Source organism: Scomber japonicus, chromosome 7 (assembly GCF_027409825.1).
Source record: "Scomber japonicus isolate fScoJap1 chromosome 7, fScoJap1.pri, whole genome shotgun sequence".
Classification (NCBI taxonomy): Eukaryota; Metazoa; Chordata; class Actinopteri; order Scombriformes; family Scombridae; genus Scomber; species Scomber japonicus.
Window position 1 is genome coordinate 27505270 of NC_070584.1, and position 14771 is coordinate 27520040.

The 14771-nt window shown below is 38.9% G+C and overlaps 2 protein-coding genes across 2 annotated transcripts in view; one reads left to right on the forward strand and one right to left on the reverse strand.

Moving 5' to 3' along the window:
- Positions 1-14771, reverse strand: part of cp (ceruloplasmin) — a 167043-nt gene that overhangs the window by 27885 nt on the left and 124387 nt on the right. The window lies entirely within an intron of this gene.
- Positions 6876-14771, forward strand: part of LOC128362403 (contactin-associated protein-like 4) — a 60420-nt gene continuing 52524 nt past the window's right edge. Inside the window, exons 1-2 of the mRNA XM_053323148.1 lie at positions 6876-6947; positions 13642-13789. Of these exons, the coding sequence (XP_053179123.1) occupies positions 6891-6947; positions 13642-13789 (205 nt within the window). The 5' untranslated portion in view covers positions 6876-6890. The remainder of the gene's footprint in view (positions 6948-13641; positions 13790-14771) is intronic.

Here is a 14771-nt window from a genome sequence, read left to right on the forward strand (position 1 = left end):
TGTCGGTAGAACAAAACAAGACATTTAAACATGGTACCTTGGAGTCTGGGAAACTGGGAGGGACAATTTTCACAGCTTTCTGCAGTTTTAGAGACAAGATGAATCAATTAACTGTGAAAATCATTGGTAGATTAATGAGAAATGAAAATAATTATAAGTTGCAGCTCTAGAACTGAGTTTTAGAAATAAAAACATTAAAACTCTGTAGTGACACCCTGTGAGACAATTGCTGCTCATTACACTAACACAAAAAAAAAGAAATGTTGTATTGATGGAAGATGAAGAGCCTTCATTAACACTAGCCTGGAGTAGAACAGCTAGTGTTTGTAAAACTGTGTCAAACTGCAGGCAGAGGTCGGCAACAGGTAGGTAATTAAAACACATAACCAAGTTGAAAGAGGCAGGCAGGGTTCACAAAACACGACAGGCAGCAAGTAGTAAACTCAAAAACTGTAACGAGGAAGGTTATTGAGTGAAGTGTTGGTGGAAATGAGCTGGTGTTTACTACGAGGAGGCTAACAGGTGCACAAGTTAATCAGTGGTGTGTGAATCAGGAGTGAGTCAGGTAATCTATATGTTTTTGTTTTAGATGTGCTATAGTATTTTGGGATTTGGAGGCCATTTTTGTTCTTATTTGTGCTTTTTATTTTGTATGTTTTTCTTCCTGTACTGTTAGTTACTGATGTATTTTACTTTCTACCAACTGAATTTCAATTTCCAACTGTGTCTGCATGCAGCTATCATGGTTCATCAAGAGGCATTGTGTCAACAGCGTGTAATCCTAATGAGGTTCACAGTGGGTTATGATACTACAATAACAGTGTTTTCCACAGAATTAGCTGACAGTGGGAGTGTTATTAATAATGATACCGCATATGAGGTGCTCCACAGCAAATATTTTAATTGCCAAGTGCTTTGTTACCAACAATTGTGTTGTCGTTGTACGTAAGGCATGTTGTGGAAACAGCTTTAATGTAGTAATATTAATATACGTTACTATATACATCACTGTGAGATCAGGAACTATACCTGTTAAATGACGGCACCAACAGCAGCTTTCCATATTTTTTCTTAAAATATTCATAACCTAATCATGAATCATCACAAAAACACTTTCTTCATGAACCAAAAGGCTTCTCCTTTCTTCTTTTCTATCTCAATATGTCTCGGCTCCATCCATGACACCACTTTTTTTTTTAAATATGTTCTGCAGGCTAGAGCTGTTTTTATTGCTCCTTTATGTCATTTCTGTTCTTTCAGTAATTAATCCATTCTGTGAGAGCCAGATGCTGCTTTAGATCTATAACCAAATTATAAAAATTGGAGCAGTTATCAGGTGTTTTCCCCCCAGTTACCACTACATACACATGATTAAGATTAAGGAACAGTGTTGATTTTTAAGTTTAAACTTTTAATATCTTAATATTTTCTATATAATATATTGATAGATGATTTCTACTTACTTGACAGTTTAGGTGCTGGGCATCATAGTGGTATCCTCAAAATGACAGCGAGTGAGGATGTCCCATTTGGGAGGACTGGAGAGATAAGTGAAGGAAGTGAGGAGCCACGTGAGGACTCTCACTTTTGTCAAAAATCAAGTTAGAAGAAATACCAAATACCAAACAGTAAAGTGAAGCTTTATGTTTTTACTGGCCAGAAACTGCTAAATTAATGCTTCAGATGAATTAACATTATTTTACACACACACACACACAGGGCATGAACATCTTACCATTCACAGCGTAGAACCCAAAATATTTCCAGACACTGCTATTCAGATGACATGGAGTCATAATTATCCGCTCAAGGCGCCTGCCCTGCGTGTCTTCCATTTTTGAAACGAAACATATAATTTGCTTAATTCACAGATGGGTCAAGAGAGGACATACTAGCCCACTGCTAGATGACAACAAAATAAAAACAAATGCGCTACGGGTGACAGCTTTAAGTCACATTAGCATAATGAAAAGCACATATATAAATATACTTTTCTTTTTCTTCTTCTTCTTCTTCTTTTTTGGTTTTACTAGCGGACTACAAACCAGCGTTGAAGGTGCATGCTGCCACCTACTGTATCATGCTGTTCACAAACGAGTCTGTTGACGTGTTTGTGTGAAAAAGAGCAAGCGAGAGCAGCAGAACAGAAAATCAATAAATGAAAGTATGGGAAACCCTGAATAATTGTAGCTTTATAATAGATGTGGTTAGTTTGATAATGGGAAGCTGTATGTGTCCACTTCATACTGCGTGTCTAAAGTGTTGTGATATTGATTTGTATTGGCCTTGTGTCAGCATGACATCACCTTGGCAACACAATCTCAATTGCTCTTTAAACTGGTTGTTTTTTTCATGTGTGACTGTGTGTATGTGTGTGTGTGGTCTGCCATAGACTACTTTTGAGGACAAATTCAGACTTAAGGACCAGTTAGTTGGGGATGGCTTGCAGAGTAAGTCTACAGCAAATGAATGTAAAGTCAACGTAATGTCCTCAGAAGTGACCATGATCTGATATGCGTATATGTGTGTGTGCTCTTTGGAGGAGAAATCCCTCCATCTGCTGTTTGGGCACCATGTGTTTGCTTTGGCCTGACTCAGCACTTTGTCTCAACCACACACAAACACACACACACACACACACACACACACACCCTTCTCAGTATTCAAAGTGTCGTTATCTTGTAGCAGCCTTTTCCATCACCTCCAATGTTTCTTCATAATCAGGTTCTGCCATTGCTCTCCCTTCACTCAGTCTCTGTTTCCCTCTGTTTCTCTCTCTCTCTCTCTCTCTCTCTCTCTCTCTCTCTCTCTCTCTCTCTCTCTCTCTCTCTCTCACACACTCACACACACACACATGCAAACACGCAGTCCTTTGAGTAGTGGATGCCGGCAGCATCGAAAGTAGACATTAGATTGCAGTTGGATGAGTTTTGGCGATGTCCTTGCAAAGGTTAGCTACTGTATTACAGTTGTTGTTGTTTTTTAACAGTTGCTAACATTCTTTTGTCCAATCTGTAGTCACATTTTCCAAACTTCTAAACACAAAACAAATAAGCTGTCCCAAAATGAATATGAAGGTGACCTTTAACATAAATAAAACATCATACAAAGATCATCTGAAAAGATTAGATTAGAGACTAGAAGTAAATCAATCACACCACAAAGGAGTCTCATAAGATGAGGAAAACGGATAAAAACTGCTTTAATGGAGCAGAAAACTTTTAACTGTGTATAATACAAATGCAGACCCTGATAAAACCTTTTAGAATTCCTCTCTGTCTGACACATTACAGTAATACACAGTTAATGAGGCATTTCTCCTCACTGAGTGATCAGTTGAAGAAGCAACTTCAACCTCTAAAGTCTGGAGCAACAATTTGATATTCACCTGCAACCTTGGTGAAAGAAATGTGGAATAATTGCTCTTGAGTGTGGTGGCCAGTTTATCCCCAGATGACTCAACTTACCCCTAACCTCAGATCAATTTACCCCTAAACTGAGACAACGTGAGCCACAGAAACACTTTATTTTCAGGCCCCTTTTTCATTCTTACATGTGATAGGAGACATCCTGAAATAAATGTAGATGTTTTCATTCTACTTCTGTACCATTTACCTTGGACTCATCTTACCCCACTCTCCCCTAATGTGGGGTGCTGCCATTGACTGTATATAAAGATGGCATAAAGCATTCAATCCTTCATATGCAATCACAAACTGGTGCAGCCCATCTAAAAACTATTTCCCCTTTCTTCCCCCCTCCCTTACTCGCTTTTCTTCAATCCCAGTGAGGATTTTTTTTTTTCTGCCTGGAGGTGGGAAGCGTATGATCATCAGCCACATGACCAAATGTCCCTCCATGCCGACTGCAGAGAAATCTCAGCTGAAGTCTGCCAGCAGTGGATAAGGCATGCCAAGCTGTTAAGAGTTTGGAAAATTTCTGAAGATCTCACATCACTGAAAATGTGGGATAAAGGGAAAATGAGAAGGGGAAAATGAATGTGTGAACGAAATAAAGTATTGATTTACAATATAAACAAAAGGTCACTATTACACGTACATTTGCAATTACATTTATGGAGAGTGAATTTCTCCTTGAAAAGGAAGAGACCAGTCTACCTATCACAAAGTTAAATTTAGTTAGACCAAAGCCAACAACAATCATTACCCTCCCTTCAAAAATTGAGTAAACCTACTGATCCCACAGTGCACAACCACTCGGGTATGGTTAACAGTCATACAGTACAAAGGCTGCCAACATACCCACTGGACCCGTCTACAGCTCTCCTCAAGCTTTTAAGCTCCAGGCCTTGATATCATAATTGATCACTGGTGTGATCCACCACCCACCGCAGGAGTAGGGAGGGGAAGGGTGGAAGCCTGAGTTACACAGGAGAGAAAAGTTCAACATTGTCTAATTAAAACACATCCAACTAACGGGTTCTCTGGTCCTGACACAGGAGAGAGTTCAGATTGTGTAAATACAGGAGAGTTGATATTCAGGCTATGTTTCCCACTTAGCACCGGACCACTCAGTGAGATTTATGTGAAAGCACTACACCTTTCTGTGTAGACCTTTTTACTTGCATGGCTTTTTGCTGATCTATCAGTTTTAAATACCACACACTTTTAGCTCAGTTTTAAAAAGGTTGACCATGCCAAAAGGTTAAATTAGAAAATTAAGCTCAGGATAATTACTGGGCATAAGCAAGATAATGTATAACTGGAGTTTATTATATTTTTTTTATTAGAATGTATTCAGAAATATATATATTAAAACAAAAAAAATAAGTAGAATTGCTAGGTCATTAATGCTTTTTTTTTTTGCATAAACAGTTTAATTTATTCCCCCTTCTTGTCTTCTACACCTTTAATGAACCATGGTGCACATCAGGTCATTAATACTTTTTCACATTTTTAAACATATTTTCAGCAACTCATAGCAACAGGTTCTTGTTTATTTTAAACTCTCTTCGTGAAGCAGGAAAACAGGCATGATGAGAAAGTCTATTTAAACCTTCCTTGGACCACTTTTGGTAGGTACTGACCAGTGAATCCTGGGAAGACCGCACAAGACCTGCCGTTTTGGTGATTCTCTGGCACAATCATCCAGCCATCACAATTTGGCCCTTGTCAAAGTTCCTTACACTTGCCCATTTTTCCTGCCTCCAACACATCAACTTCAAGAACAGACTGTTCACTTGCTGTGTAATATATCCCAGCACTTGACAGGTGCCATTTTAATGAGAAGATCAATGTTATTCACTTCACCAGTCAGTGGTTTTTATGTTTTTTGGCTAATCGGTTTATGATCTTTGGCACTATACTCTTACACAATAAGGCACAGTGATAAACCACCCAGCAATATGATGAAACCTGTCCTTGATCATGTATCTTTACACTTTTGACATAAAGGGTTGTGCTGTGTCTGCTGCTGAAGCTGAAGGTTGTTTTTCTTCATATATTTGCTGTGTACCACCATAATATGAATGAAAAAAGGTGTTAAGTACTAAGTATTGTCTGCTGCAGTTAGTAAAACAACTTTGTCTTTTTGCGTGGTTGAATCACTCCCTACTTGGAAAATGTATCCCAGAAGCACTGTGGAATAATATTTTCAAACATTTTAAATTGAACTGAAATGTCACATTGCACTAGTAATAGACTATGGACAGATAATACAAATTATTTGCATGCTGTGGTATCAAACTTTAAAGAATTACTATTATTTATTTATTTATTTATTTATTTATTTACTAGTGTGAGATAATCTCATACCTCCCTGTATGTCCCCTCCAGCTGTTGCACCAGCTGTTGCCAGGACAGAAAGAGAGCACATTAACCCGAAGAACATCAGATGGACATCAGCTCTGCAAATCTCTGTTGAAAAGACAAAAGCTTCAGCTCAGTAATTTAGATCATATCAGTGTAGACATGCTGAGTGAATGAACTATCACATAGTTTAATGGCATATTCCACACATCAAAAGTGTTGTCACCTTGGTGGTCCCATAATAACCAAAGCAGATACATTAAATGGCAGCACATATCGTGACACCTATTGTGAAGCGTCATCACATTGCTTTAAATACCACACCACTGCTGCACAGTCTGATTCATTTCCTTCAGGTGTCTGACTGGGATATATCCTTCTTTATGTCTTTAATTATGAGGATTTATTATTTATCATTACCAAACCAGATGAAGTGTTTGGCATATCACAGGGTTTTAACTGCATGAGTGAATAAGTGGACTTAAATCAAAGCCAGGAGCAGCATAAACTATATTTATACTATATTTTGCAACTTATCAACTTAAAAGCAGAGCTTCCTCTATATGTGCTGACTGCCGGTAGCTGCAGACACAGAGAATTAGCTGCTATACCTTCGAGTACCTTAACCCTTCTCTTTGGCATTCCTGTCATATGCAAACAGCTCACCACTAAACACATTTCTCAAACATATAAGCAAGCTGTTTGCATTCATATCCAAACTGTGAGATTTATTATTGCCCAGTTTTAAAATCATAGCACGGAGTACCTACTCCAGACTATAAATCCACAGATTTAAAGTTTAATTTCAAGTAGATTCAAATGTAATAAATCACATTTCACTTCCGCAGTTTGTCTCTTGAGCCTCGCTCTTTTCTTTTATCTCTGCCAGCATCTGTATCTCTCTGTCTCTCTCTCACACACACACACACACACACACACAGTATTGTTACAAGAAGTGAAAACTGATTGTTTGTCTTCTCTGTAGGGGCTGGAGGTTGGTCTCCTCTCATCTCAGACCGATACCAGTGGTTGGAGGTGGACCTGGGCAGGAGGACTCAAGTCACAGCTGTTGCCACACAGGGACGCTATGGCAGCTCTGATTGGCTGACGGCTTACCTGTTGATGTTCAGTGACACGGGACACAACTGGAGACAGCACCGGCAAGAAGACAGTTTAGGGGTAATTACACCAACATCACATAAGTGGTAAATGGAAAACAAGTACCTGTTCCACAAAACCAATTATCTTACACAGAGATCACAAAAAGTGGCAGATTCATATTTCATAAATGAGGAAAAGATGTCCTGTTGAAAATTGAAGCTTGTATATTTGGTAAAATGGGGCCTTGCTTCAAGTAAAAAATAGTTTTTATGCATAAAATCAAACAATTACTTTTATCAATCCTCGGAGATTGAAAACACATATTTTTTTGTCTTGTTAATTTTTTATTTAAATTGTATTACATTTTTAATGTAAGTTGTATTATTGCTTGTACAATAATGCAGCTGCTATCTCTGTTCTTGCTTGTTGGAGCATCTTTAAGTGTGGCATTAGTGAGATAAACAAATGGGTCCCCATGATGATGAAACTACTGTGATAAAACATTCAAGAAAAACAATAAAGACATTTCTGCAGTGATAGATCAACTAGCTCATGCAACTTAAAATCTTTAAATAAGTTCATTTAAAAAAAGGTTTCCTGTGGGACATTTATCCAAGCAATTCTGCAAAAAATGTCAAAGTTTACACCATTTCTTTTTTTTTTAACTTGGATTAAAACATGCATATTTACATTTGTTTTACACATTACTTTATATTTTGACAGCTTAGAAACACAGCTTTGGAAAACTCAAAAGTTCATTGAAGTTAAAACACAGTTGGCCTCACTGTCATAGACTTAATTTACATTATCTGTGGGGACTGGTACTGCCTGCAGCAGAAAGCCTGCTCACCAGGAGCCTTTCACTCTCTATTAATAATGGATGGAATAATGAAAGGAACCTGGGTATGGCTCTGTCGACTGCATGGAGCTGCTGTCAGACAGTTTAACCTCTGCTGACAGGAGGTTGGTGCTGTTGTTAGAAAGCTTGCCTGGTGTACAGAAAGTCACAGCTTTGATTTCTGCAGCGCTGAAGGTGTCCATCAACAGTCTTGGAGCAAATAACTAAAGACTTGCTAGCTCAGGCATTGTGAGCCAGTCTTGATAAGAGTGTCAGCTCAGAGCCTTAAAATGTAAATGATGAATGAGGAATTGGCAGTAAAGCATCAGCCGGCTGAGATCATATGGTGACTTTAAGATTTTGTAGTGCAACTAATACTTAAAGCTCATGTATGAAGTCTTCCCTGTAGACTGGGAGGAAATTCACTGCTGAATGACTTTCCTCTCCTCTCCTTATATCTTCATCACTTTGTTTCACTCTAGAAATCATTACTTTCCAGCATTATATAGATTTTTTTTAGACTAGTACTCATGCTCATGTTTCAGTGAAGAAAAAACAATACTAAACTGCAGAATGATCACAACTGAGCAAACTTCAGTGCTGTATGTCAGAATGACTGAAAGCTGTGTTAGCCTCTGTTGATTGAACAATATTAGATATGATTGAACCATAGCTCAGCATTTCTTCCTTCCTTTATGGAAGACAGTACGCCCTTCTTGTTACAACAGGAGCCCAACCCAGAGAACAGCTTTTGATTTGAGTTTGACAGATTACCATTTTCTCACAGTGAAGAATTCAAACTCTCTGAAGCCCGGGAGTCATTGCTAAAAAGAGGGAGAGCGTGGTATGACTTCTCACAGCTTAAAAACTTGTTGATTTGACACCCAGCTTGAAAGGTGGTGAACCCAGATTAGCTTTCAGAGTGTTTTTAAAGCTCCATATATTAGTCATGGCAGCTTAGTCTGTCAGTTAAGGAGGACATTTGACTGCAAAAACATCTGTAACTATCACAGCTCCTCACTGACTTCTTAACTTAGATGCTCCATCTTTCGTCCTTTTCTTCTAACCTTTTGCTCTCCATTGGTGGATAGTATCATAGTAGATTGACTTAAGTACTGTACACAATGATTATGAGGTACTTATACTTTCTGTTCTATGCTACTTAATACTTCTACTCTATAGTAGTAGTTTGATTTATTTGATGGGTATAGTTAATAGTTAGTTTTCAGATTAGGAATGTATCTATTAAACATTGATTTATTTCATGTAATATTTTTTTCAAAGACAGCGGCAACTCCCCTCCAGACTTTTATGGTTTAATTTAAACATATGATGGAGTAGAGGAAAGGACAAAAAAAAAGACATGTGCAACAAAAGTAGTTTATTTGTATTCTTTCATACCCCACTATTCATCTCATGAACCCCCAGATTAATGATATCACCCTTCATACCCTTAGGTTGAGAGCCATAGTTACAGTTTGCCGTCTAGTCTCCAACCTCATCACCCCCTGCAGAATACATTTGCACCAACACACTGTAGAGTGATGAGTAACTATCTTCTCCCATGCCAAAGCTTGCAGGTGGATATCAGCCTGGTGGGGGGGTATGTGGTGCAGAGAAGCAGTGACATTAGTATAGCAGAGAGAGAGAGAAATTGGGATTGGAAGGATGTGTGTGGTAGATGATATGGAGAGTGGGGCATGTCACGTGTATGCAGTAGTGCAGCTCGAGATGACTACCTGAACTAACTCAGATTCAGATCAATGTTATTATCCAACAATGGGAAATTTGTTTGGTTGCAGCTTGCAGCCTTCTCTTCATTAGTTAAAACTATGCACCTTAACAAGCTACAAGAGTAAAATGCTCTTAACTATCTGATAATATCATATACTAGTATCAATCACAGGGGGCATTTTTCTGTACAGTCAGCACTTCTACTTTCATACTTTAAAGAATAACTTAAATCTTGCTTCTGCTGACATCCACTGGTTTAACTTCTCACCTTGTTGCAGTGATGTACAGGTGTGCTCCAGGACCAAATTAAGTCGCTGCTGGGTGTAGTTCCAGGTGTAACAGAGCACACTTTCACTTTTCATCCACACCCGTCATTGCTCCTGGGTGTGGTCAGCAGGTGAAACAGACCTTGTTGGGATCTTTAAGATTTTAGTACTCAAGCAAACACTCCTTCAGCAGCTACTTTCACAGAAGAGAAACTGGTGTATTTGTTTACTATGTAGCCAAACAAATTCACATTGCTTTAATAAAATAGGTCAATAATAATAGCAGCTATGGTTTGACTACACACAGAGTAAGTAGTTTTCAGCACAATAGCAGGGCACAGTTAAGTTTGCTACCTTGCTGAGGAGTCTTGACCTAAACTGTGACAGCTCCCTCTTGTTTCATTACTTCCTGCTATATTTAAAATTGACCCACGATAGCATTTTTTTGGTAATGGATAGCCGTCAGCAATAACTGCTGTGTCAAATACACTGCGTTTCCTGTGACTGCTTCAAAATAACAACAGAATAAGGACAGCTTCTTCCTGTCTGCAGCTAGCCTTATCAGCAAGGCCCGGGCCCCCATTGGACACTATCCCACCCACAGACCTTGCACATTAATATAAAAAAATCACTCTTTTCAACAGTGGCGTGCACAGACTTTTTGAAGGGCAGGGGCAAAAAAAAAAAAAAAAGGGCACATACGCCTCTGAAGAGGGCACTTTAGTGCACGTTTTGCCACCCAGGAGGGCACCTTAGCACTCGTTTTCCACTATTGGGCCCCCCACTCCCCCCTTGTGCACACCACTGCTCTTCAATTTGAAATTAAAACCTATAGCAGCTCTTCTCACTTAGAAAAAAAAAATCTTTTCATTCTTTCTCTTTTTATATTATTTAATTTTGTGTATATTTCTGACTGCTATGAATTGCAACACATAGGCAAATTCCTTGCATGTGCAAACCTACTTAGCAATAAACCTGGTTCTGATTCTGATAAAAGCCTACTTGTGTTTCTAAATTACTTTGAACCTGAAACAGCAGCAGCAGTAGAATATTCTGTAACTTAAAACTGCTCTGATTCAAGCATATGGACTAGATCAAAGGCATGCATGTTTTGCCTGTAAATATCTCATGTTTAGGTAGGAACTCTGAGTCCAGTGTGGACATGGGGGGCTCCCCCTACTACCAATAAAAATACTATATATAGATAATTACTGAATGTAAAGATGTAGAATGGCTATTACAGAAAATATATCATACATGGTAACAAAAACAGGGTTTGATTTCTTGAAGATCTGAAGGATGAAAACTTGAAGTAGAATTTGAAGGCTGGAACTTACATTGCTGCATTTGTACTTCCATAAAGATTTCTTGAAAATGTATCCTTTACATTTCTTGAAAATCTGAAGGATGAAAACTTGAAGTATAATTTTGAATGCTGGACCTTTAGCTGTTATGAAGTATTTTTATGTTACTGCATTTGTACTTACATAAAGGATCTGAATACCTCTTCCACCACAGTTTCTCTCTGATTCATTCTCATGCCCCCACTCTTTCTTCTCTCACCCTCCTTGACTGAAAGCTTGTCAGAGGCTACTCATATTTCAAAAGATGCTCGGCAAGTAAATGAGATGCCGCTCTTCTCAGCCTCCTCAGCAGGAAACAGAGCCATTTGTTGAGCTTAACGCTCTGCTGCCCAGCCAGCTCAGCCCTTCAAAGCACTGAAGATGGCACTGAGATCACAATTATGCAGCGCCAGGGAAGCCAATTTCACTCACGTAGCCACATCAGTACATACTCAGCAGACACACAAACATACAATGTCACACACTCAGATTCCCAAGTAGGGAGTACATGCACTTGAACACATAACCACAAATGCAACTTGGTTATTTTTCCCCTACATATGTTAATACAAGTGTGTCTGTCAACCACAGAATCCCCTTGGATTCCCACCGGTAGCTGATTGGGAAAATAGAAGCCATTAGTCTTTTGGTACGGAGACAGAATAGATCCCAGAGTTATTGATCACTGGACAGAGAGAGGGAGAGGCATTATCAGCAGTTAGGATCAATGGCCTCTGTGAGCTCACAGCTTGAAAATGCAGAAAGTCTATTTCGGGATTAGAAAGGTTGCTGAGAGTTTTTCTACACACTCCACCGCAAACTCAAACGTGGACTAGTACTGCAGTTTAGGACACTTTGATTAAAGGGGACCTATTATGCATATTTTGAGCTCTATATATGTTGTATTCTGGGACTCCACTAGAATAGCTCTACATGATTCAGAGCTCAACAATATCTGTATTTATGTTATACTGGACCTTTATGCAGCCCCTCAGTTCAGCCTCTGTCTGAAACACGGTGTTTTAGCTCCTGTCTCTTTAAGCCCTTTAAGCCCTCCTCCCTCCTAATGAGCACCCTGTTCTGATTGGCTAGATTTATGAAAGCTGATGCACACCCAACATGTTCTGCTTTACTGCTGCTGACTTTCATTGTGAAGAATTTACAGTAAATGTGTTTCTCACCAAATTAGAAGAGCTTCATCAGTGCCAAAACAACATCGGCTATGTATATATTTGGAGCTGTTTGTTCAGTGGATAATTGACTAATGCAAGGAGGAAAATCACAAGCAGAAACAGCCACATTGATGATGATGCTTGATGAAGAGCTGCAGACGACCAGCACACCTCAAACAGCTGAACTACTTATTTGACTTCTCTGTACTGTGTAATGGAGTCATGGCTCAGCGTAACTAGCCCCAAAACAATGGAAAAATGATATAATATTAGCAAAGCAGAACAGTAAATGTGTGTACTGTGGGTGGAGCAGATGAGTATATAAAGTAGAAAAGTGTTGGTGTTGGGGACCAAGCAGGTAATGAGGAGACAGGAGTGCAAATTAGAGATAGGGTTTTATTTACCCAAAAGAAAGCAAATACTTTTACAAACCCAACACAAACATAATAAATAGGCCTATACAAGAGGTTAACAAAAGATAACTACACTCAATATAACAACAAAGAAATGAGACCTGAACTGAACATAAATTACTTGACATAATGACATGAGGGAACACATATATACTGACTTAGCCAAACAAAATAACAGACAAGGGGTAACAATGGTTGACTACAATTAAGTAAAAGACATACTAACTAAACCCAAATCCCCCCCATGACACAGCAGCACATGGTTCGGCCTGATCAGCTTTCTCCAGGATTTAATAGTCCTCAGCGTTTAGCCACACCTTTTGCTCAAACCAGGAAGAGTCCTCCCCCAACCATGGTAACTCAAAAACAAAGACATAGAATTATTAATGAAACAGAAAATTGTGCAGAACTCTTCACCTAACAATGTACGGCTCAAAGTAACTAAACTAATTCAAAGTAAAACTATTGTCAGTTGTTTAATGTTAATTGTTCGGTGTGGTTGTCTGCTAATGAAATAAACCCTGGTAGAAAAGCAAACTAAAGTGAAAAGTGAGCTGGGTGGATATTAAAATGTATGACTGTGACCATCGCAGTTGGAAGATGAACATTCAGAGCAGTCTGAAGCTGGGGCTTTTTGCTCACAGGGATAATGTCTGCATATGTTTACCTTATTATTTAAAACATAGGCCACGTTTAATATGAACATTCCACATTGTAAAATTATATTTATATTACAGAGAATAAGGAAAAGCATAATAGGCTCCCTTTAACAAGGCCGCATTGCATACCTTTCATCCATATGAAGTTCAAAGATTGTAACTTTTTGCCTCTAGACTGGCCATGAAACTTCAAAAGACAATATGATGGCGTAGGAGACAGCTTGATTATGAGCATCAAAGTACATAAAAAGAGATCGTATTTCGTTGCTGGAGGAACTATTCATTACAGACTATTACATGGTTTGCTGTCAGAGCTGTAAACCTAATGTGTTGCTCTGTTGTTCCAGGCTTTTTCAGGTAACAGTAACGCTGACACCGTGGTCCAGTACAAACTTCAACAGCCAGTGATAGCTCGCTACCTCCGCCTTATCCCTCTGGACTGGAACCCTACTGGGCGGATTGGACTCAGACTGGAAATATATGGATGTCGATACAGTAAGTGTTCATTCTCTGGCAGTTTTAGCTTGTGGAAGAAGATGTCTGCTAAGATGAAGGTATACTTGTATAGATTTAAGAATCTTAATTTTGAATTTACATTAATGTGCTCATTGAAATGTTTACATTTATTATATTAGTAAGTAAAATGTTAAGAATATTAATTATTTTACATGATTAAGACAGTGATATGGTAATATTTTACTTGTAAAACTAATATCATCATAACTACATTAATTTTAATGTGTGACAAACAAAACTCATTGTTGCATTACTGTTTGTGTAGAGATTTAACAATATATGTGATAATTAAATGAATAAATGAGTGAATTTCGAGGTGTAAGAAGTTGTATTTTAGATTTTTATATTAAGAAAGTTTCCCTTTTTCCAGTCTTTATGATAAGCTAGGCTAATCATGTCCTGGATCTAGCTCTTCACCTAATGCACAAACATGTGAATGATGTCAATCTTCTCAGGGAACCCAATCATGATGGTCCAAGATAGCACTTTGGTTGGTAAGAGCCTGGCCATATCAGCTGGACCCATGTTGGCCAGATTGTTCTATTGTGAACTCAGGAGGGACTCAAACACAGGACAGTGTGATGTTGGTTAAGGGAAAAGGTTTATAACAGGAGAGTTCTGGGCTCGCAGTGAGGCTGGGGAAAGCGATCTGGTGGCAGCAGGTGGATAGAAAGAGGGAATGGAGGTGCATGGCTGTGAGTGGGGAATGAGGGGAAGCGTAGCTGGCAGGGGGGAGCTTGGAAACTAGGAGGCGACTGGCAGACAGGCAGGATGGCAGGCATGAATGAGAGGATCCTGGGACACAACAAATACAGGTTAGCATTCTATAGCACCATTAATGAAAGGATTTTACTGACTAAGTTGGCCTGGAAACATGTACTACCATTCAGGTTGAAAGAAAAATCTGCAGACGAATGGATAACAGTGTGGGGTTGATGTGCTGGAGAGATGATGGATTGTG